This window comes from Urocitellus parryii, chromosome 11 (genome assembly GCF_045843805.1).
Source record: "Urocitellus parryii isolate mUroPar1 chromosome 11, mUroPar1.hap1, whole genome shotgun sequence".
Classification (NCBI taxonomy): Eukaryota; Metazoa; Chordata; class Mammalia; order Rodentia; family Sciuridae; genus Urocitellus; species Urocitellus parryii.
In genome coordinates this window covers 29,046,267-29,069,230 of record NC_135541.1, presented here as the reverse complement: position 1 = coordinate 29,069,230, position 22,964 = coordinate 29,046,267, and the positions used below count along the sequence as shown (strand labels likewise).

General features: G+C 43.6%; 1 protein-coding gene across 2 annotated transcripts; it reads right to left on the bottom strand.

Annotated features, from left to right (window-relative positions):
- Positions 1-302: 302 nt before the first annotated feature.
- Positions 303-22,760, bottom strand: Kif2c (kinesin family member 2C). 2 transcript variants are annotated; one of them, XM_026397764.1, is made up of 21 exons: positions 22,691-22,760; positions 21,651-21,745; positions 18,629-18,730; positions 18,411-18,459; positions 14,252-14,371; positions 12,073-12,195; positions 11,491-11,591; positions 10,697-10,792; positions 10,104-10,158; positions 9,858-10,020; positions 7,821-7,911; positions 7,498-7,561; positions 7,329-7,420; positions 6,463-6,605; positions 5,427-5,631; positions 5,208-5,318; positions 3,155-3,222; positions 2,761-2,869; positions 2,545-2,658; positions 586-709; positions 303-442 (listed from the first exon to the last, which is right to left on the bottom strand). In XM_026397764.1, exons 1-21 carry the CDS (start codon positions 22,758-22,760, stop codon positions 360-362), a joined length of 2,178 nt encoding a protein of 725 aa, XP_026253549.1. In that variant the 3' UTR covers positions 303-359. The 2 variants fall into 2 exon arrangements, with proteins under 2 accessions (XP_026253549.1, XP_026253550.1); XM_026397765.1 differs by lacking the exon at positions 12,073-12,195.
- Positions 22,761-22,964: the final 204 nt, after the last annotated feature.

Below are 22,964 nucleotides of genomic sequence, written 5' to 3'. Positions count from 1 at the left end.
CTCTCTCCTCAGAGCCAGAACAACCATGGGAAGCCTCCACCGGCAGCCAGTCCATGCAAGCAGGATGCTACCTCAGGAAAAACTACCAAGAAAGCACTTGATCTTGAGGGAGAGAAGGGCAATTTTACATGGTAACTAAAAGCACCTTTCTCCTGCTCCCAAATGAGGAAAAAGGAAAGTATAGTGCTTCCCACCCCAGCTGCCCTGGGCTGAATGCCCTCACACTTGGCATTGACCAAAACCTGCCCCAGCTCAGATCCTGACCAATTCACCAGGTGCTCAAAGTTGACTGGGGAGGGACAGGGAGGGGCAGAGTGGAGGCTGGGTGTGAAGACCAAACAGATCTTTATTTGCAGTTGTCACTGGGGCCGTTTCTTGCTGTTCATTTGTTTGCTAGCCTGCTCTTCCAGCTGCATGGCCAGGCGCAAAGCCTTGATGACATCTGGAAGGAAGGGGCAGTGGTGTATGAGGAATTAATGAGAATCTAAGAGGCCCCCATTCACTCAGGGCAGAGTTGACATCCCCTGCATTGCCCAGAAGCCAGCAGGTCACCACTGCCCAATGCACAGAAGGAGCTACACCCACCTTGAAAGGCTGAGAGGTGCTTGGCTTGCTGGGCCACAGCATATTCTGCTTTGTTCACAAAGGTCTCCAGATCATAGTCTGGTTGCTCAGATATCTCAGAGAGCTCAAGCCAGCCTGGTCCTTGCTGTAAAAACACAGGGAAGACCTTGTAGATTCAATAATGACCAAATACTTCAGCAAATTATTCCTGGGCCCCAAACATCTGCAATGCAGATGCCTGTGTAAGATGCCATACCTCTATCCATGGTCTATACACTGTCTCCTGACCCTTTTCCCTGGGAAAACCTTTCTTTAATAATAATTATATATATATATATATTTAGTTGTAGATGGGGACAATACCCTTATTTATTTACTTATTTATTTATGGTGCTAAGGATCAAACCCAGTGCCTCACACATGTTAGGCATGTGTTCTACTATTGAGCCAAACCCCAGCCCTGGAAAACCTTTTTTGAAGGAAGAGTGTGGAGGATTTGACCTAGAGGTGTTTTACCATTAAGCTACATCCCTCTGACCCTTTTTATTTTGAGACAGGGTCTAAATTGCTTAGGGCGTTGCTAAGTTGCTGAGGCTGGCTTTGAACTTGTGATTCTCCTGACTCAGCCTCCTGAATCACTGGGATTACAGGCATGTGCCAATAATACTCAGCCTTTAAAAAAAAACAAAAAAAAAACAGTCTTGGGATGAACCCAAGGCCTTGCACATGCTAGGCAAGCGCTATACCCTTGGCCACAGTGATATATCGAGAACTCTATGAGCAGCTAGATGTGGTGATACATGCCTATAATCCCAGTAATTTGGGAGGCTAATGGCAGGAGGATCACAAGTTTGAGGCCAGCCTGGGCAACTTAGTAAGACCCCCATCTCAGAATTTTAAAAAAAGTGTTGGGTATGTAGTTCAGTGGCAAAGCATCCTGGGTTCAATTCCTAATACCATATAAAATAGAGCAAAACTCTAGGACCACATCACCACTCTATTTAAATCCCTTCTAAAACCTCCACTGCCTTCATAATGAAGTACATGCCCAGGGTCCTGCTCACCTGTTCATAGCCTCAATCTCCCTCTATCATTTTTATTTTTTTAAGAGAGAGAATTTTTTAAAATATTTATTTTTTAGTTTTCAGTGGACACAACATCTTTATTTTATTTTTTTGTGGTGCTGAGGATCGAACCCATTGCCCTGCGCAAGCGTGCTACCACTTGAGCCACATCCCCAGCCCCCTCTATCATGTTTTGTTCTGACCACATTATTGTTAAAAGTGCTATGTCCTTTCAAACCTCAGTACCCCTGAACACTCTAGGAAGGTAGGACCTGCCTAAACCTTATCTTTCACAGTCCAGCCTCACAAGTGCTTCAAATTCTTGTTTCCACTCTGTATTCCTCAGAGAGACCCACTGTTAAGATACACTTTTGTGCCTTTCCCCAATAGCAGGGATCAGAACAGCAGTATCATCTGCCAGTTAACTCAATTCAATGTTAGGCACTATGCTGATGCCTTATAAGCATGTCACATAATCCTTAATGACACCATCCTGTCTTATCCATTTTAGGAATGAAGAAACTGAGGCTCAAGTAAGCAAGTGAGGCTAAATGACTTTCACAAAGAAATATCACTTTAGGGCATACTACCTGTATCTGATGTTTTAGGTCATGGTTTTAGTATAGGAACTGGAACATTCACTGAATAAGTAAGATCTCTGCATAAATGACTCTTTAAACCCTCATTCAGGAACATGGAGGAAGGAGACTAGCTGCAGCTAGGATAATGCAGGAAATTCTATAGTGTCAGGCTGGAAAAGAGGGTGGTGTGGTAATTAGCTACCCCAGGAGAACACTAGATAGGTAGAGATTTAGGAATGCCTCTTATAATCCCAACCTAAATTCCTGTGGGAACAGAACTCCAGTCACATTCCAGATGGATATGCGGTCTCTTCCTGTTCAGGGCCTGTTCCCACCTGAATAATCTCCTTGAGCTCTTCCATGGCCCTCTCCTCCAGCTCCCTGATCTGTGTCATGGCTTCATTAAAGCTGGACATCTGGGAAGATAGTTCCTCCTCTTCTTTGGAGAACTAATGAACCAAAATGAGAGAGACAACAGTATGCAGAGTGTGGCCAGTTTCCACTTCAGCAAGTCATGCTTCCCTCTTGCCTGGTCCCACCAGCCCCCTTACATTATTGCCTGTGATCAGCGGCCCATTAGAGCTGGCTTCCATCTCTTCTGTTTCCATTTGAGTTGGCTGCTCTCCACTGGGCCCACTGTGGGGACTCAGCTCCTTGACTCTGAGGAAATAAGAAGGTCTCAAATCCCATGGCAGTCCCTTACACTCATCACAGGAGTGCAGCACCACTTAGGCTGCAAACTGCCTTCAGTCAAGAAGAGGTGGCATAATCTGAAGCTGGACTGGACAAGACTCACACACTGCAGGGGATTGGGATGGATCTAGCACCTCCCACCTCCCACTAAGTCAGAGACAGGTATAGAGTAGACACTGGGAGCCCCCAGTCTCCTCCTTTCTCATCAATGTTATTCCTTTCCCCATCCCACCTGGCTGTAGGTCCTCATACCTGTCAGCATATCTTAGTGTATTTAAAGTATATTCACAGGAGCTTATGCCTGGTGAGATCATAGCAATCTACAAAAGAGGAAAGGGTGGTTTAGAGATTCAGAATCACAGGGTGAAGGTGCAAGACAGCTTACTCCTGGAGTAAATGCCAGGAGACCTACGTGGTAAGGTAGGAGGACTCATTTAGCATCCATGCTGTGCTAGGCAACTTGCCCCATTGGGCAAGTTAAACACTTGCAAATTAAGTTGCTTTAAAAATTGGTACCTGAGGGCTGGGGTTGTGGCTCAGTGATAGACTGCTTGCCTAGCATGTGTGAGGCACTGGGTTCGATTCTCAGCACCACATACAAATAAATGAATAAAATAAAGGTTCAACATCTTAAAAAAAAAAAAATGGCACCCTGCCTTTTTTTTTTTTGGTAGCAGGGATTGAACCCAGTGCGCTTAACCACTGAGCCACATCCCTAGCCTTTTTACTTTTTATTTTGAGACAGGGCCTCATAGAGTTGCTTAGGACCTTGCTAAATTGCTGAGGCTAGATTTGAACTCGGAATCTTCCTGCCTCAGCCTCCATAGCCGCTGGGATTACAGATGTGTGCCACTCTGCCCAGGTCCAGGCTGGATCCTTTTGGGCTCAAGTGATTCTTGGCCACACTAGTAGCTGAGTAGCTGTGACTATAGGTTATTACCATGCTTGGCTTGGTTCTCTACTTTTAAAGGCACACCTAATTATCTTTTTTTTTTTTTGGTACCAGGGATTAAACCCAGGGTTGCTTAACCACTGAGTCACATTCCCAACCCTTTTTATTTTGAGACAGGGTCTTGCTAAATTGCTGAGGCTGGCTTTCAACTTGTGATCCTCCTGTCTCAGTCTCTTTAAGAGTTGCTGGAATTACAGACATGTACCACCACACCCAACTAACTATCTTTTGCTTTATTTATCCCCTCTACCAAGGTTACATTCCAAAGTGCTGTAGCTCCTATTGGAAATTTCAGCTCACCCAGGTTGTGGGATAATGCCTCAGGGAAGAGAGTTTAGAGCTTAGTCAAAGGGGTTGAGGGGTGGGTCAGTGATAGGCATGCTTGCCTAGCATGTCCAAGGCACTGGGGTATTGGGGGTTAAAAAAAAAGAGCTTAGTCAAAAAAGCCCTCCTTCCTCATGAAAAGGCAGGAGTGAGGATATTCCTTGGAGAGGAGAGATGACAGGCCTCACTTAGAAGGACTTGGGAGATAAAATAGGGAAGGGGATAACAAGTTAATAGAGACAATAGCTTCATGCTCCAGTCTATTTCCTAGACTGGGAGTCAATAAACTTGAAGGAAGCCCAGAAAGAGATGAGGGCTTCCCTCTCGTGCTTCCCCTTTAGTCTATCTTCTGAATTCTGGGCCTCTTTTCTCACTAGGTAAGGTAGGAATGACCTCTCCCAAAATCAAGACCTGTGTCTTTACACAGTAAAGGGAGTAGATCCTTTCTTCTCTGCCTGGGTGGGCAGTGAAGCTGTTGCTGAAAAGCAGGGTGTAGAAGCCCAGTGAAGAACATAGTGATGATCTGGGTTCAGAGGCACATATGTATTCAGGAGGTGGAGGCAGTATTGCAAATATGAGAATGGTCTCTCCTCAACTCAGTGATGACCTGCCTCAGATAAAAAAATAAACAAAATAAAGGCACTGAGTCCATCTACAACTAAAAATATTAAAAATAATAACAACAATAAAAATAAGGGGGGCTCAGTTGGTAGAGTGCTTGCCTTGCATGCATAAGGCCCTGGGTTCAATCCCCAGCACTGCAAAAAAAAAAAAAAAAAAAAATTTAAAAATAAAAAAAATAAAAAAATAAAAATAAGGGCTGGGGATATAGATCACTGGTGGAACATTTGCTTAGAATGTGAGGCCCTGGGTGGTTCAATTGCCAGCACCACACTTGAACACAAACACAAAGGGCCTAGGAACACAGGCAGCCTGAGGTGCTGAGTAGGAAGCTCAGGGACAGTATTAAATGTTTCCTTGGAAAGCAACTGTCCTCTGCACCATCATGTCCAAAGTGGCATTACTCACCATGCAAGTCCTTGAATTCTCCCCGATAAAGGAGTCCCTCAGGACCTGTGTCAGCTTGCTCTCACGGAATGGGGTATGAGCCTTATTTTGTCCCAGGGCTCTGATGCACTCCTGTGGGACAGCAGGAACAACTGAGGCTCCTTCTTTCCTTTTGTGCTGCCCATTCCCTCCCATCCCAGCTGCACACCAGGTGAACCCCCTCTAGCTAGCCTCTGCTACCTTCAGGGCCAGGAGACTCTTGTTGATTTCAGCGCCTTCCATGCGGGTCTGCCGGTCAGCACTGGAAGTGTCTGCACCTCGCTCGTTTCCTGCCAGATCCACCAAAGAGAATTTGCCATGCACTCTCCCTTTGGCTCGAAGAATAATCTGGAAGCAGGCATGGGAGCGGGAGGAGTTGGAGTTGGCAAATGTCTGCCCAGAAGTCCTGTGGCAGAGGAGGGCAAAGAAAGGACATGAGCTTCTAGGGTCACAAGCTCCCAGGGCACCCCAGTCCACAACAGGAGAGATTCTAAGAAGTCCTGTGTCTGCCTGTTCTATACTTCCATTCTGCCCTCCCTAGACAGTAGTTCTCTCTCCATCTCTGAACCTGGGGATAAGAACCCAGGGAAGAATGAGCTGCCTCTGCTACAGGGCACACAAAGTGATGTCATGAACTACTTGTCTGAACTTGAGGGCCCTGCATAGGGCAACCCCTCCTTGGCCCTCCATAGCTACCCAGCAACCACTGCACCATGCCAGCACTTCTTTCCTTTTTGGGTATTGGGGCCTGAACAGGCACATTACCTCTGAGCTCCATCCTGTTTTTATTTTTTATTTTGAGACAAGGTCTCAATGAACTGCCCAGGCTGGCCTCAAACTTGCAATCCTCCCACCTCATTCTCATCCTCCGGAGTTGGTGGGATTACAGGATACAACACCACACCTAGCAGTGCTTCTCTATTTCTGTATGGAGGAGCTATGGGCCTTATTACTTCTAGCCCATAATAGATCCAGAGCTCCTTCCTGACTTCCACCAGAAAGGAAGGGAAAACAAGAATTTCATAGACGCCAGGAAGCTTGACTTGATTAAATTTAAGTTGTTTTGAACTGTTTTTGCTGAGTCTGTGGCCCTAAGTCATTTGTCCCATGGAGATCCTTTAAAATAGAGGCCTTCACAGCCCTTATCATGCTGGGGGAAAAAGTGCTATATGTGCTAAATGGCCTCACTCGAATCAGGCTTCAGAAGGTGGCCCTCTCCCCTTTCCAGAACTCTAACCTGCAGGCACTGCCTATGTCGATCATCTTGATAACATCTTCGGCTGAGTTAACCAGGTGCTCCTGTAGCCCCACCACCTGCACCTGTTGCTTGCCATCTTCCAGCACACGCAGCTTGGCCTTCTTATTGAGCAGGTCGAACAGCTGTGCCAGGCAGGGGAAATAAGGGTAAAGTCACAGGCACCAAATGCCCTGCCCAACTCTTTCCTAAAGTGTCTGCTCCAGCTTAGACAAGGGTTGGCAGCAGGAAAGGCAGAGAGCATACTAGCTGATAGGGTATCAGGCCAGCAGAGGGTAGTATGCTTGAGATCTGAACCAGTGTGCCTCAGTTTAATCCAACTCTGCTACTTTAGTAGCTGCATGAGGCTGGGCAAGTTAATGAATCATTCTACTGTCTCTACAGATGGAAGACAAGCTAGAGTGCATAGAATAGTGCTTAGCACATAATATCCTGTTAATGGTAAATAATAGCTATGTTTATTATCTAGGCACTGCTCTAGGGAAGGAAACTCTGCAAAAACAGGGGATGTAGAGAGGCAGAAAGAGATACATAGGGAGTGGGGAAATGAACATAAAAATGCAGTCAGGGGAAAAGGTTATAAAGGAAGTGTGTCAAGGGAAGAAAGGGCATATATAAGGCAAACCTTCCATCTAGAGGGAGCCCTGAGGAGTATTTCTGCTATAATTGTTGAGCTTGGCTACTATCTCATGATCAAATGAAACTTCCTACACAAGTCAAGCCAGAATGGCCCAAAGATATGACAGTTAACTAGTTTGTTTGTTGGCTTCTACCACTTCTAGCCAACTTCAAGGTTTTAGAAAATCAGGGACCCCAGCAGCATAAAAAGAGGGCTCCCTGCCAGCTACCTTCCCATTGTAGATCTCGAAGAATGTCACATAGACTTCCAGGCCCAGGTTCCGGTAGCGGGACTGATTCTTCAGGAGGAAGACGTCCCGGGCTGAGGGAGAGAGCCTGGATAAGTGAGCAACTTGCCTTTCTATACCCAACCCCGATGCAGCAGAACACACTACTTACAGGCCATGGCGTAGATCCCCTTGGATGCATTCTGAGCTTTACCAGACAGGTCTCCACCCATAGTCTGCAAAAAGAAGAGGTAGATGACTATGGTAAAGGCCTTTGGCCTTGGCCAGAGCAATACTGGCTCTATTGCCAAAAGAGGCCACACCAAAAACAGGAACTGGACCTGCTAAGGTACTACCTATATCTGGAATGGTGTGTGTGTGGTGCAGTGAGCATCTGCACTGAGGGGACTTTCTGCAAGAAACTAATTGTTTTCGTTTTCAGAGACTCAGTGCTGTACCATAGGAAGGCTCTCCCTTCTAGACCTGAATACTCACATGAGTCTTGCCACTTCCTGTCTGCCCATATGCAAAACAAGTTGCTTTTCCTCCTTCAAAAATTGTCTGTACCAGTGGCCTTGCTGTGAACCTAGGAGAAAGTATGGAGTAGAGGGAAGTGTTTGTATAATCACCTTGGTATCCAAGGGGGACTGGTTCCAAGACCTCCCTGCACCCACACAAATCAGCAGATACAAGTCCCTTACATAAAAATGATAGCATTTGCTTATAACTTACACACACCTTATGCTATACTTTAAATCATCTGTAGATTACTTATAATACCTAATATAAGGTTTTTTTTTTTTAAAGAGAGAGTGAGAGAGGGAGAGCGAGAGAGAGAATTTTAATATTCATTTTTTTAGTTATTGGCGGACACAACATCTTTGTTTTGTATGTGGTGCTGAGGATTGAACCCGGGCCGCATGCATGTCAGGCAAGCGCGCTACCGCTTGAGCCACATCCCCAGCCCCTAATATAAGGTTTTTACTACATCGTTTAGGAAAGAATGACAAGAAAAAATTCTGTCTAGTAAAGACAATTTTGTTTCTCTAATATTTTCAATCTATAGTTGATTAAATCCACAGATGCAGAAACCAAGGTTATAGAGGGTTCTCAAAATGTGCTCTCTAAAAAAAAAAAAAATCAGACAACAAACAAAAAAAATGTGCTCCCTAGAATACAGTCCTTCTTGTGCTCCCTAGAATACAGTCCTTCTACTGCAGAGCTCTGGGGTTCCTCAATTGCTTCTAAGCATTGTACTTCTCTCTTGCTTCAGTGGTCCAACCTGATCTCAATGCTACTACCAAATCTGTAATACTACCAACTAACTGGGAGGATAGGGTGACTATTAGACTGACCTGCCAGGAGCAAGCTGATGGCCCAACTCTAAGCCATCCAGCCTCTCCTATGACTCTAGACACCTAAGATAAAAACATGAGCTTAGCTGACAACCTGCAGCAAAAGACATAATACAAAGAGGAGAACACAGTGCATGTTTATAATCCCAGCTTCTCTGGAGGCTGAGACAGGAGGATCACAAATTCGAAGCCAGCAACTTAGCAAGACCCTGTCTCAAAATAAGCTGGGTGCAGTGGCACATGCCTGTAACCTCAGCAGCTCAGGAGGCTGGGACAGGAGGACTGAGGCCAATCTTGGAATTTAGTGAGGCCCCAAGCAACTTAGGAAGACTCTGTCTCAAAATAAAAAATATAAAGGATGTGGCTCAGTGGTTAAGTGTCTCTGGTACCTGGGTTTTGGTACCAAAAACAACCACAAAATAAAATAAAAAGGAGGCTGGAGCTATAGCTAAGTGGTAGAATGCATGCACGAGGCCCTATTTCAATCCTCAGTACTACCTCAATCCTCAGTACAACCCCCCAAAAAAAGTAAATAAATAAATAGGGCTTTGTGGTAGAGCACCCCTGGGGTCAATCTCCAGTACCCTCCCCAAAAAGGTGGAGTCATTAGTCAGATTTAGCCTATGGAACAAATGATTACTCTTTGCTCTAGAATGGTGCTGTCTCCAATGGAACTTCCTGTAATGATGGATATGTTCCCTATTTGTGCCATATAGCCTCTGCCACATGTGGCTACTGATCACATGAAATATGGATAGTGTAATTATACAACTAAATTTCTTATTTGGCTTTCATTAGATTTAATTGAGGCTACTGGATGTGTACTATACAGAGAATATCTGGAGTTATCTGAATCTGCTAAGCCCAGTGGGTAAAAAAGCAGCAGCCCTGGAGCCTGCCCAACCTAACCCCATTGTGTAATGGGTAATATCCCACTCATGATCTACTCAAGAATGGGCCACTCAAGTTGCAAAAGGGGATGTGGCAGACCCAAAATAGGGCCTTCCTATTGCCAGGAACCAGAGTTTGGAGGGCTGAACCAAAGAAAATACAGGAGGCCAGGTAGGGTCTCAGAAGTAACATGTCTGTGAGCATGTTACCACAATGTCCCACATCAAAAAGATTAAGTGGTGGGGGAAGAAGGGGTATAAGGATAAAAAAAGAGGCAAGGACTAACCTGTAGACAACTTCATTTGAAGCTGTTTCATCAAATGCAAAATCAAAGCAAAATGCTTGGTTCTCTAGATATTTTGTTAAGTCCACTTTTAATTTGGGTTCATGTACCAGGAGGAGACACTTGCTAGGAACGGAAATCACATCAATTTCTTTCTTGGCCAATTCTGTGGAAGGAAGAATATTTCAGGGGATAATCCCTGGATGCAAGAGACCCTCAGTCATTGAATCCTCTGACTTAGTAGTTTACCTTGTTTATTCAGAGGGCGTTTCCTCACACACACACAAATCCTGTGCTCTTCAATCTACAAGAAGATGAGGAGACAACCAAAGGGAAAAGGATCAGAGCAATATCAAAAGAAAGCTTGTCTACACTCTCTCCCCAGGTCCCAGCAGTAGACAATATCTAACATTAGGACATTAGCCTCTCCCATTAACCACTCTAGAGCACAAGGAGGTTGCACTGAATTTTATCAGTTTTCTTACTCTGCTGCCTGAAACAGGAGATTTCAACATTACTTTCATGAATGTTAGTAAGAGTCTAGCTATCTACAGTGTGGGGGTTGTGGCATAGTTTGTAAGATCAGGACCTCCCACCTAGGCCCCATTCCTCCAACATACCAAAGGGCATTTAAAAAACCAAAATGGGTTGGGGGTATGACACAGAGGTAGATTTTGTGCTTAGCATATGAGGCCTTGGGTATAATCCTTTGCATCAACAACAAAGAATAAAGGGTGAGTGAAGACTCCAGCATACTTTCAATTCTATAAAATCAAGTTTTCTGTCCCTTAATTGTATATCTACTCAGGAAAGAGAGGTAGGAGCTCTTTTGATTAACTTACAGGATCAGTCACATTAAGTGGATTACATTCCATAGTAGTCCGAAATTCTTTAATCATCCGGGCAAATTCCCAGTTTGGAAAGCTGTTGTCATACTCCTGTTTGAGATGAGGGTAAAAACAGATTGTTTTTTTTTTCCCCTCGCCCGCCCTCCCTCCCTCCCTCTGGCCCGCACTGCGTGCTGCGCGCTCCGTGCTTTGAAAAAACAGATTGTTAAGTGCTCTCAAACGTGGTCCTAAGGGGCAGCAACAATGGCTCTCTGTATCAACTTCACAGTTGGCAAAGACCCACCCTGGCTCTAAGCTGAGAAGTCAGGTACAGATGAATTAAGCAGAAATTGGCAGGGGAGCCTAGACCCATACCACCCTAGGAAGTAGGACAACGGCCACTATTCCACATCTTGGGAGACACAGCAGCAGATTAGGCTTCCCCAGAGCAATTAACCCAACTAAAGGGAATCCACTGCAGTCGTTCCCGCCTTGCAATACATTAAATTAGGGGGAGTGAAAAAAAGCCAGCAACTGTGCCCAGACACAACACCGCACTGGGTGAGCATTTCATGTGTTTCCCTATGGACAACTAGCATCAAGCACTGCTCATCTGAGAGCCTGAAGATAAACTTCTGAATTATGTATTTGTTCTCTGAATCCTGACGAGAAATCAATTAGATTCCTATGTATCAGGATTGGAGTTCATGAAACGTTGGAGCCACTCACTCTCTCTCTCTCTCGTCTATAGGGCTTCAGTAAAGGGTGCCTGTCCCAAAATTTGCCCAAGCCTCCCAAAAGAAAGGTACCTGGGCTCGCCTTATTCTCATTTCAGTGTTCTGCGCTCTCTTCTCTTCTCGCTTGTTCTTCATTTTTTCCATTTCCTTCACAAGACATGATTTTCTCCGAACTAGAGGGAGAAAAGGAACCCAATCTTTTACCTGTGTGGTCAGTCTGCTGAGACTTGTATCTTTCCCAGAAACAGGCCTTCTCTAGATCCTCACCCTTAAATCACTATATGCAAGAAGCAGTAACGGGTCTGACTCCTGAGATACAGAGCAGTGATAATAGCACTCAGTCTGATCCAAGCTCTCTCTATGACTCTGGTTATTTTCTCAACAATTAAAGAGGTAAGACAGCTCTGATTGGTCTTGAGTCACTCGGAGTGTTCAGGTTTTGGTCAACACCTTAGCTGTTAACACATCAATTACATCAGAAGGCTGCTGCCCAATCTTTCACCTCTAGTGAAAGAGTTCATAGCCACAGAAAAACATGCTTTCAAGATGACAAAAGGGTTTGAACTCAGGTGTCCAGGTAGGCCAGATTTGGGATAGATATTAATGATTTGTTCCACAATAGGAACAGAAGAGCAGACAGCTTAGCGTGTCTACCTGAGTTCACAGGGTTTGTAGAAGAGCTGCCTCGGATGGAGTGAACTTGCTCTTCCACCTCCTCGCTGACCATCGTCAATGGTATTTCCGCCACTGCAGGGCAGGAGGGCCTAGGGGGGCCCGCTGTGGGGGAACAAGAGTCACTGGAGAAGTAAGCAGGTACATGAAAGCTGTCTTCATTTGGACCCTAGTGGGTCATAGGCCAGGAGGAAGGATACTATACTGCCTGCCAGGTCAGCAAGGGCCCAAGCCTTTCCAGCATAAGCAGAACTTGGGCTTTTCCCTTCACCTTAGCTAACACCCTTATCCCAAGTCCCCTTTCTGCAGGGGCAGGACTCCGAGATCAAAATACCCTGAGGGTGCTGGGGATGTGGCTCAAGCAGTAGCGCGCTCACCTGCCATGCGTGCGGCCCGAGTTTGATCCTCAGCACCACATACCAACAAAGATATTGTATCCGCCAAAAACTAAAAAATAAATATTAAAAATTCTCTCTTAAAAAAAAAAAAATACCCTGAGGTATACGGACTTTCCCATGAAGGGAAATACCTGGAGGCATGAACTCTGTAGACTTGCCCTAAGCATGTCTTCTCAGGCCAGGTTTTTCTACCCATTTGGGGTAGCAGGGAACTTGGGCAACAACTAAACACATGGATTCAATAAGGAAGGTTCAATCCATAATGCCCCATTACCTCCCCATATGTGGTCATGACCCTTTCACTTACCTTTATCCTATTAGCTAACTTCGATACATGTCAAGTGTAAGGATTATGTAGTTTAGAAAATCTGCATCTACTTTGCTTATCTATTAAAGGTTGATAAATACTTCACTTAAAAAATTATTTTAAAAATTCCACTTATGGGGGCTGGGATTGTGGCTCAGTGGTAAAGCGCTTGCCTAGCTTGGGCGGGACCCGGGTTCGATCCTCAGCACCACATAAAAATAAAAGGCATTGTGTTGTGTCCATCTACACCTAAAAAAAAATAAATATTAAAAAAAATTCCACTTATATAAAGTAAAAAAAAGAGAAAAGCTAATTTATGCTATTAGAAGTCAGGACTGTAGGTATCTGGGGGTTAGGAATTGAAGTCTGAAGATTTTTGGAGGGCTAGTAAATGCTCTGGTCTGGTGTTGAGTATGTTCAGTTTGAGAAAATTCATTGAAAATATATATATATATATACACACACACACACACACACCATACTTTATACACTGCATTGTGTGTACATACATATATATTTGTGCTTATGTATATGTATAGAAACACACACACACACACACACACACACATATTTTTTTTGTGTTGTTTTAACCGAGTTTTTTGTTTGTACTGGGGATTAAGCCCAGGGATGCCGAGTCATATTTCTAGCCCTTCTTAGTTTTTATTTTGAGACAGTATCTTGCTAAATTGCTTAGGGCCTTTCTAAATTGCTGAGTCTAACCTCAAACTTGCGATCCTCTTGCCTCATCCCCCTGATCCCCTAGGATTATAGGTGTGCGTCACCATGCCTGGCTTAACTGCATTTTTGTTTGTTTAGTATTTTTTGTGTTGTTGTCAATGGACTTTATTTTATTTATTCATATGTAGTGCTAAGAATCAAACACAGTGTCTCACACATGCTAGGCAAGTGCTCTACCACTGAGCCACAACCCCAGCCCTTAACTGTGTTTTTTAAAAAAGAGGTCATGCCAGGTATGGTGGCACATGCCTGTAGTCCCAGCAGCTTGGGAGGCTGAGGCAGGAGGATTGCAAGTTCAAAGCCAGCCTCGGCAACTTAGTGAGACCCTGCTCTAAATAAAAAATAAAAAGGGCTGGAGATGGGCTGGGGCTGGGGCTCAGCAGTAGAGCGCTTGCCTAGCACATGCGAGGTGCTGGGTTCAATCCTCAGCATCATATAAAAATAAATAAAATAAAGATACTGTGTTCCACTACAACTAAAAAAAGGGGGGGGGGCTGGGGATTCGACTCAGTGGTTAAGTACACCTGGGTTTAATCCCTAGTACCAAAAATAAAAAATAAAAGGGATCATGTCCAGATAAGGAAACAGTGTTAGTAAGGCTGAGGCAGAAGAGTACTGAATCCAGAATGGAAGAATTCTAGGATCTTCTAGCACAGGCACAATGTGTGCAGTCTGCTTCAGGGGTTCAAATGGGGATTTTTCTTTTTTTTTTACTCACTGGGAACTGAAAACTTGCGGGAGTTGGTAGATGCAGGTAGTTCAATCTCCATATCATTCTCCTGAGCGGTGATTCGAACCTCTGAGACAGTGGACATACGAGTAGAGTGGCTTCGAAGACCTAAAGACCCCAAGGTAACAGCCAATCAGTTCTGCAAGATCCAGAGGGCCAAAGGGGGCAAGAAGAGAGCAGATGGGCAAAGCTCCAAGATTCTACACTGGTGAGCTAAAACATACCTAGCAGAAAAGAAGCCCAGCTATTTCATATTCCTTCAACCCAAAGAAAGGAAATGTTAGATCAAAGTACCAGTGACCCCAAAACTTTACATTCTTGAAAATCTTGTAGTTCTGGAAGGCAAAAATCTCTTTCTTTTTTTTCTTTTTTTTTAAAGAGAGAGTGAGAGAGAGAGGGGGACAGAGAGAGAGAGAGAGGGAGAGAATTTTAATATTTATTTATTTTTTCTTAGTTCTTGGTGGACACAACATCTTTGTTTGTATGTGGTGCTGAGGATCGAACCCAGGCCTCACGCATGCTAGGCGAGCACGCTACCTTGAGCCACATCCCCAGCCCCCAAAAATCTCTTTCATAAGAGCATCTACCTTGGGTAAATGGATGAACTTATAGCAAATCTGAAATCATTCTGAAGAGACAGACCTTTTTCAATTCTTGAGAAAAAGGCAGACCTTTTTCAATTCTTATTAATTTTAGCAGCAGCAGTACCTACCAGTGTTCAATTTTCCTATATCTTCTAATATTCTCACATTATAAGTTAAGGCTGGGATACAGCTCAAGGCACAGTGTCTGTTTAGCATGCACAGGCCCTGGGTTCAATCCCCAACACCAACACCATGACTACAAAACACTATAAGGTAAATATTAAGATATCCATATCATGGGAGAGAATATTCAGGTTTAGAGACATTAAGTAACTTATAAACAAATCCATATAGTTCCCTCTGTAAGAAATACTTTATTACCTACAAAATTTATCAGGTTTGTCATAAATATAGTCATAAATTTGGAAAAAGAACACATGGGCTCATGTAAAAACTTATACTGAATTTCTGAGTGTCACAGGTTTAGACTGAAGGCTTTATGTATAAATGATTCCCAACTTATGATATTTGTTTTTGTTTTGTTTTGTTTTTGATTTTTTTGGTACTGGGGACTGAACCCAGGGGCGCTAAGCCACTGAGACATGTTCACAGACTTTTCTTATAGAGGGATTACAAGGCATGTGCTACTGCATCTGGCACAGATGTTGTTCTGAAATAATTTTTCAACTTTATAATGGTGTGAAAGTGATATACATTCATTAGAAACTGACTTTGAGGGGCTGGGGATGTGGCTCAAGCGGTAGCGCGCTCGCCTGGCATGCGTGCGGCCCGGGTTCGATCCTCAGCACCACATACAAAACAAAGATGTTGTGTCCGCCGAAGATTAAAGAATAAATATTAAAGTTTCTCTCTCTCTCTCTCTCTCTAAAAAAAAAAAAAGAAACTGACTTTGAGCCAGGCTGGTGCTCACACCTGTAATCCCAGGGACCTTGAAGGCTGAGGCAAGAAGATCCCAAGTTCAAGGTCAGCCTCAGCAGTTTAACAATACCCTAAGCAATTTAGTGAGACCCTATCTCAAAATTTGAAAGGGCTTGGGAATATAGCTAAGTGGTAAAGCACCCCTTGGTTCAATCTCCAATACAAAAAAAAAAAAAAAAAAAATTAAAAAAACTTTGAATTTTGATCTTTTCCCATGCTAGCCAAATTCTGTAAAATATGCTTTCCAGCAACAAGATGCTGATCCAAAGTAGCCATGAGATCACGAAGGCAATGTACTATATTCTACAATGTACTATGCTGCCAAGCTATGATGTTCTGTAGGTTAAGTGAATTAAATGCAATTTTTTTTTTCAATACTAGGGGTTGAACCCAGAGCCTAGTGCATCCTAGGCAAGCAACTGACCTCTGAGCTATCTCCCTATCCCTTATTTTTAAGACAGAGTCTTGTGAAATCGCCCAGGCTGTTTAATCTTCCTGCCTCAGCTTCCTGAGTAGCTGGATCACGCTCAGTTTAAATACATATTTGTCTTAACTATAATATTATAAATATATAGCTAGGGATTGAACTCAGGGTCTCACATATGCTAAGACAAGCACCCCACAGCTGAGTACTTACAATATTTTCAGTTTACAATGGATGTATTAGGACATAACTCATTATATAAGTTTGTAAGTCAAGGAACATCTATACCCCATTTCTTTCAAAAAGAGCATGAACTATTAAAAGTTCCCTATTTCATAAATAATTTCCTTTTTCTTTTTTTCTTTCTTTATATTTTGGTACCAGGGATAGAACCTATAGACGCTTAACCACTGAGCAACATCTCTAGCTCTTTTTTATTTTTTGAGATAGGGCCTTGCTAAGTTGCTGAGGCTCACTTTGAACTTGTGATCCTCCTTCCTCACCCTCCTGAACCACCAGGATTACAAGTGCGTGCCACCATGTCTGGTCTCACAAATGATTTCTAATCTTATGTTTAATTTCTACTATTGACTAACATGCCTATTTATAAAGCTCTTAGTTTGTTTTTAAAGGAGGTGTGGGGTTGGAGGCATGTAGCTCAGTGGTAAAAAATATGTGCTTAGCATCTATAAAGTTCTGGGTTCAGCACCAAAACAAAAAAGGAGCTGTGCCAATAGCACTTGAGGACACACACATGGAATAGGACCACTGATTGCCATTCTCATCTCCCCTGCAGGCCCTATGGTACAATAGCAAGAGGGCCAGCACCATTGGATCCAGGCCCTGTCCAAAATTACAATGGCATCATCTTCCATTTTGGCCCTCATGCATCTGAAGCTTCAGCCAAGCATTCTCTGGGTCTTAAGATAGTTGGGGGGGCTGGGGTTGTGGCTCAGTGGTAGAACACTCGCCTAGCATGCATGAGGCACTAGATTCGGTCCTCAGAACCATATAAATATAAAGACATTGTGCCAACCTAAAACTAAAAAATAAATACTTAAAAAATAAAATGATAGTTGGATCATATCAGGGCAGTGATAATCTCTGTAGGACAGTTGTGCAGGTTCAATGACCTGCAAGGTACAGCTGGCTCTGAGTTAATGAGCTATATTTCTTAGGCAACTTGTGCCTAGATCAATCCCCTATAATCAGTTTACTGTTGCCAAAGTAGGGTTATGCTGACTATTTCTACAGAGAAAGTCCAACCTTTTCCAAAAATATGAGGCATTGCTATTTTCCCTTCTGGCCCCAATCTCTCATCTCCATAGCACTTTTTTTGTTTTTGGTACTAGGGATTGAACCATGGGGCACTTTATCACTTAGTTATATCCCTGACCTTTGCCTGACTCCATAGCACTGTTTCCTTTACCCCTCACCCACCCCCAGGCACAGTAAGAATTTATTCCTATCTCCTCCATAGCATTATTGACTGCACTTCCTTTTTTTCTTCTTCAGTACTGGGGCCCCTCATATGCTAGGCAAGCAGAATCACATCCTTAGCCTTTTTATTTTTTAATTTATTTATTATTATCATCACTTTTTTACAGTACTAGAGATTAAATCCAGGGCCATGAATGCACTAGGCAAGTGCTCTATTGAGCTATATCCTCAGCCCTTTTATTTTGAGACAGGTCTTGCTAAGTTGCCAAGGCTGACTTGGAACTTGCAGTTTCCTGAGTAGCTGGAATTATAGATGTGAGCCACTATATCTGGCTTAACTGCACTTCCAAACAACCCAGACCTTTTCTCAGAGCCTCATTCCAAGACACACTATTCCCCAGAGGAAGATGAGCCCTAACCCTAACCTTAACCCTTCCAGTGGCTGATTCCTACCATCCCCAGCACCAGGCTCTGGATTCTACAGAAAAGATATCTAAGCCAGTAAGTCTCGCCAGTTACCTGCACTGACGAGATGAACAAGTAAGTAAATTTTTCAGTTGCACCAGTCATTTACGGTTGGCTATAGATGGAAATCTTCCTCACTGAGAAAGACGTATGAAACACAGGGCAGGACTCAGCCTACACATAAAGCCATCTGCTAAACTAAAGCAATGAATCTACTTTACAATTTCTACTAGTCTGTGCCCCAGGCACATTAATCTTAACACAAATTCCATTAAAATATTAGAAATCAATTTACCTTCTTTTGGAGCAGGAATTTTGGAGTTGACTGATCTGCGTTTTTGTTTCTGAAAAACAAATGACCACAATATATTGCTTTTAACAATTCTCAAGGACATATCCTGGGCCCACATGCTGTTGAAGTCCCAGGCAGTCCTAGAAAACAAATGAGCCAAGAGCTACTAAATGAAGTGACTTCTCTATGACATTAGCTACAGTAAGATGATAGGCACCTACCTGGACTGTTACATTTTCCTGCAAGGGCAGGTTGTCCTTTAGGTGTAAGGGGAAAAGCTGTAAGAGTTCTGGGTTTATTGCAGCCACATCATCAAAATCAATCTGAAAGGAATAAGAAAGAGTTTCAGTAAAACAACATAATGTTCAATCCAAATACATCTTTGGGGGTTGGAGTTGTGTCTCAGTAGTAGAGCACTTGCCTAGCATGGGTGAGGCGCTGGGTTCAATTCTCAGCAAAACATAAAAATAAATAAATAAAATAAAGATATTGTGTCCATCTACAACTAAAAATATTAAAAAAAAATACATCTCTGCAACCAAATTACCCCTAGATTTAGATTTTTACCAACCTTAAGTTCCACTAAGTACTTATAGCTATAAAACAAATATTTATTCCTTAATAATGGTTTACCATCTAGATGGATATGGGTTTCTGATTTCCAAGCCAATGATATATATCAGTGATGTGAGGTGAGGAGGAAGGCAGATAGGCAGGCATACAGGTAGTCCACAGTAGACCTAGCCTACTTGACTCCCCTATTGTTCTGCTGGGCAGTGAGGTCCCATTGGACACTGTCCCCTAAGCACCTCTTGCTAGCTGACACAGAGGAAGAAACAAGTTTGAACTGTCTGGTGATAGTTAAAATGAAGGGCCCTTCAGGATCTCATTGGCAGGAACAAGTTTCTGACAGCTACAACCTAACCCTAAGTCTACCTACATTTTCTACTGAGCCCAGAAACTTCTTTCCTAGTCACAGCTTCCTGCTCATGCCTCCCCTAGTACCTGCTCATGCCTGCAATGAGGTCACAATTCTAGGTTTACATCAGGGTCCTGCAACACTTTAGAAACAACTCAAACTTTACCAGCATAATTTCACAGCAGATTCAAACACACAAGATTGGGCTGGGGGTGTAGCTCGATGGTAGAGTGTTTGCCTAGCATTTACAAGGCCCTGGGTGCAATCCCTAGCATCATAAAAGAAGAAAAAAGAAGTCTGGACTTTATTCTAATGGCAACATTTGAGCTGGAGTGAGATCCAACAAGAGATATATTCCTAAATGAACAAGAGACCACAAGGAACTTCTTATCACTGATTAAAAGGTATTTTAGGAGCCGGGAGTGGTGGTCACACCTGTAATCCCAGTGACTTGGGAGGCTGAGGCAGGAGGATCTCAAGATGGAGGCCAGCCTCAGCAACTTAGCAAGACCCTCAGCAACTTAATGTGGTGATACATGCTTGTAATCCCAACGACTCAGGAGGCTGAAGCAGGAGGATAGCAAGTTCGAGGCCAACCTTGGCAATTTAGCAAGACCCTGTCTCAAAATAAAAAGTAAAAAAGACAGGGGATATAGCTCAGTGGTAGAGCACCCCTGGGTTCGATCTCCAGGATTATTAAAAAAAAAAAAAAAAGAAGAAAGAAAGAAAGAAAGGAATTTTAGGACCCTTTTGCTCCCTTAGATATAGATACTAGGAATCCTTGTTCTCAAATAGACCAACTAAATATCTGCATACCTAGTGCATACCTATGCACTATTGCAAGCAAGCCTTTTCATTAAGCTCCACGAGCAATAGCCCAGAGATGTCTTATTTGTTTCTGTATTCCCAGCAACCAACACATGGTCTAGAATTTTGGAACTAGTCCAAAAGCATTTGCTTTATAAGTCCTCACAAGAACTCTGAAATACTCTCACTGCCTGCATTTTATGGATAAGGAAATTAAATTCCTTTTTTGGGGGGGATACTAGGGATTGAACTCAGGGATGCTCTACCACTAAGCTACATCCCCAGACATTTTTTTTTTTTGAGACAGGTCTTGCTAAAATGCTGAGGTTGGCCTTGAACTTGCAATCCTCATGCTTCAGCCTACTAAGTCACTTGGATTACAGTTGTGTGCCACCATGCCCAGAAGGAAATTAAATTTCTAAGAAAGACAGAAATATGCTTGAGAACACACAAAGCAGAGGCAGATTAGAATCCAGGTTTTTTATATTCACAGTCCAGTGAGCTTTTTACAGCACCAAATGCCTCTAGAGCATAAATGCCCAAGGTATATCTCTTTTCTCAAAATCATTTCAAGGCTTCTTGCTGCCTGCAGAATACCTAAACATCTTAGGTCCCAAAGATAAAGACCCTCCAGTCTCTCTAGCATTTTTTGCCGCTACCAAAGCATCCCTCAGCCCTACACTGTCTGTGACCAACTTTTCACTAAACCCTATGTGTGCTGCCTGGCTATTTTAGCTAAGCCTCATGCTCCACTCAAGCCAGCCCATTCTCAAGAGTCTCTACCTAAGCTGCTCCAGCACTACCAGCCTGTGCTAGGCATTAAAGTTGCCTTGTTAGTTAACATTTCAGAAACATACTTTTGTTTCTTTAAGATGGTTTTTCACCCAAACCAATACTATAGGTAGTGTGTACTCAGAACCTGGCTTAGGTTAGTTAGCAAGGTTTGGGATTAGCTATAGTTTGATTTCTACAAACACAACCCATGCTGTGGATTTCTTCAATTGAGAACATGTTTGACTAAATAAAATTCCAATTTGATGGGCACAGTAGTGCATGCTGGCCAGCCCAGGCAACTGAGTGAGACCCTGTCTCAAAATAAAAAGGCTGAGGATGTAGCTCAGTGGTATAATGCTTACCTGGCATGCATACATCCCTGGGTTTGATACCCAGTACTAGAACACCTTTTTATATCCCAATGCATCCCAAGAGGGATTTTTTTTTTTTTTTTTTTTTTTAAAGAGTGAGGAGGATGGGGCTGGGGATGTGGCTCAAGCGGTAGCGCGCTCGCCTGGCATGCATGCGGCCCGGGTTCGATCCTCAGCACCACATACCAACAAAGATGTTGTGTCCGCCGAGAACTAAAAAAAAATAAATGTTAAAAAAAAATTCTCTAAAAAAAAGAGTGAGGAGGATAGCACAACACCAGAAACTAGGGTCTCACGGGTCCCATTTCCACACTGATCCTTTGCATATAAAGGTATTAAATGTGGTAGAAGAACCTACCACATAGAACCTACCTCTTTGCCTTTTGTGGTACTTCCTTCTGTCCATTCCACTGAAACACAGGATTTCTCCAGGTTCACAGTCCTTACTGTGGCACTGTGAATTAAGCCTACAGTATGAAAAGACCAGAGTTACTTGTCTTCTGAGAACTTCATTTTTCGGCTCCCACAGAGACTCCTAGTGTGGAGTTTACCTGGTAAAAGCAGATGAGTTTTTTTTTCTTTTTTAAAACCAGACACTAAGAGAGACACTATGGGGCTTCACCCTTAGAACATTCCACAGTGTGGTGAGCAGAGAATAGATCTTAAATCCAGCTGTGGGGCTGAGCCCTAGGTTTGATTACCAGCACCACAAAACAAACAAAACAAAACAAATAAAAACACTCCAGCTGAATGGGATAAGGATTCACACCTACGCCAAAAATTAAAAAGAGCCTGCGATGGAATGAAGGTATGTTTAAGTAAGAGTCATATAGTCCTTAGTTGCGCTGTTCTTAATCACAACACTGAGAATCTGGAACTTGGAGGTGTCCATAACTCATTTCTGACGATCACGTCTGGCCATTCTCCTAACATTAGTGTTAGATCTGCCAGAGCTGTAGTACCTGCTTAACCAAAACAAAGGAACGGATTACCAGCTCCTCAAGAGCAGGGATCTTGTCTCGTTTACCTTGAATCACATACTGCAACTACACAATATTTATTGAAAAATCGGAGGGGCTAGGAAGCAGAGGTTCCCACAAAGGCAGGGCAGTTTCATAAGAGAATTTTGGAAGGGAAGTTATTCTAGCAGCCCTAACTTCCCTGGGAGGTCCGAAGACCACTAAGAAACTCCGCCCACTCTCAGAAAGAAGGAAAGGGTTCCACAACCAGTGTAGAAGCTCTATCCCTGGATAGGAACGGCCGACTGGCAGCCTGGGGATACGGACTGTGGGTGTAGCGGGTCTAAGGATCACCGGCCGAGTCTGGGATCTGTCGTTTGGGGGCGGGGCAGTAACCTCAGCCCTCACATCGCTCACTGGTCCCTTTAGCCTCCGCACCCCCCACCCCCTTACCATTGCTGCGTTGGATATTGATGGAAAGACCGGGAAACAAGCGGCCCTGATATGATGAGTCCATGGGCATTCGGAGGTCGGCGGCGAAGAAAAAGCAGATTCCCAAAAGTACACAACTCTGCGACGTAAACCGCCGCAGTTTAAATCCCGCGCGCCAGCGTCCCTGGTAACGTCATCACGCTGTCGCCGTTCTCGCTTCCGCCAATAAGCGGCGCCCTGTGGAGTAGCCTTGTGGAATAGTCGGACGCACAGGACCGCCCATTCGTCTGGCCAC

Bases quoted from the DNA above. Each gene is read 5' to 3' on its own strand.
- Kif2c (XM_026397764.1), bottom strand. From the start codon at position 22,760: ATGCCCATGGACTCATCATATCAGGGCCGCTTGTTTCCCGGTCTTTCC. The intron at 14,372-18,410 runs GTAAATTGATTT...TGGGGTCTTTAG, and splicing joins AATTCCTGCTCCAAAAGAAG to GTCTTCGAAGCCACTCTACT. The intron at 12,196-14,251 runs GTGAGTAAAAAA...GTTCCCCCACAG, and splicing joins CCGCAAGTTTTCAGTTCCCA to CGGGCCCCCCTAGGCCCTCC.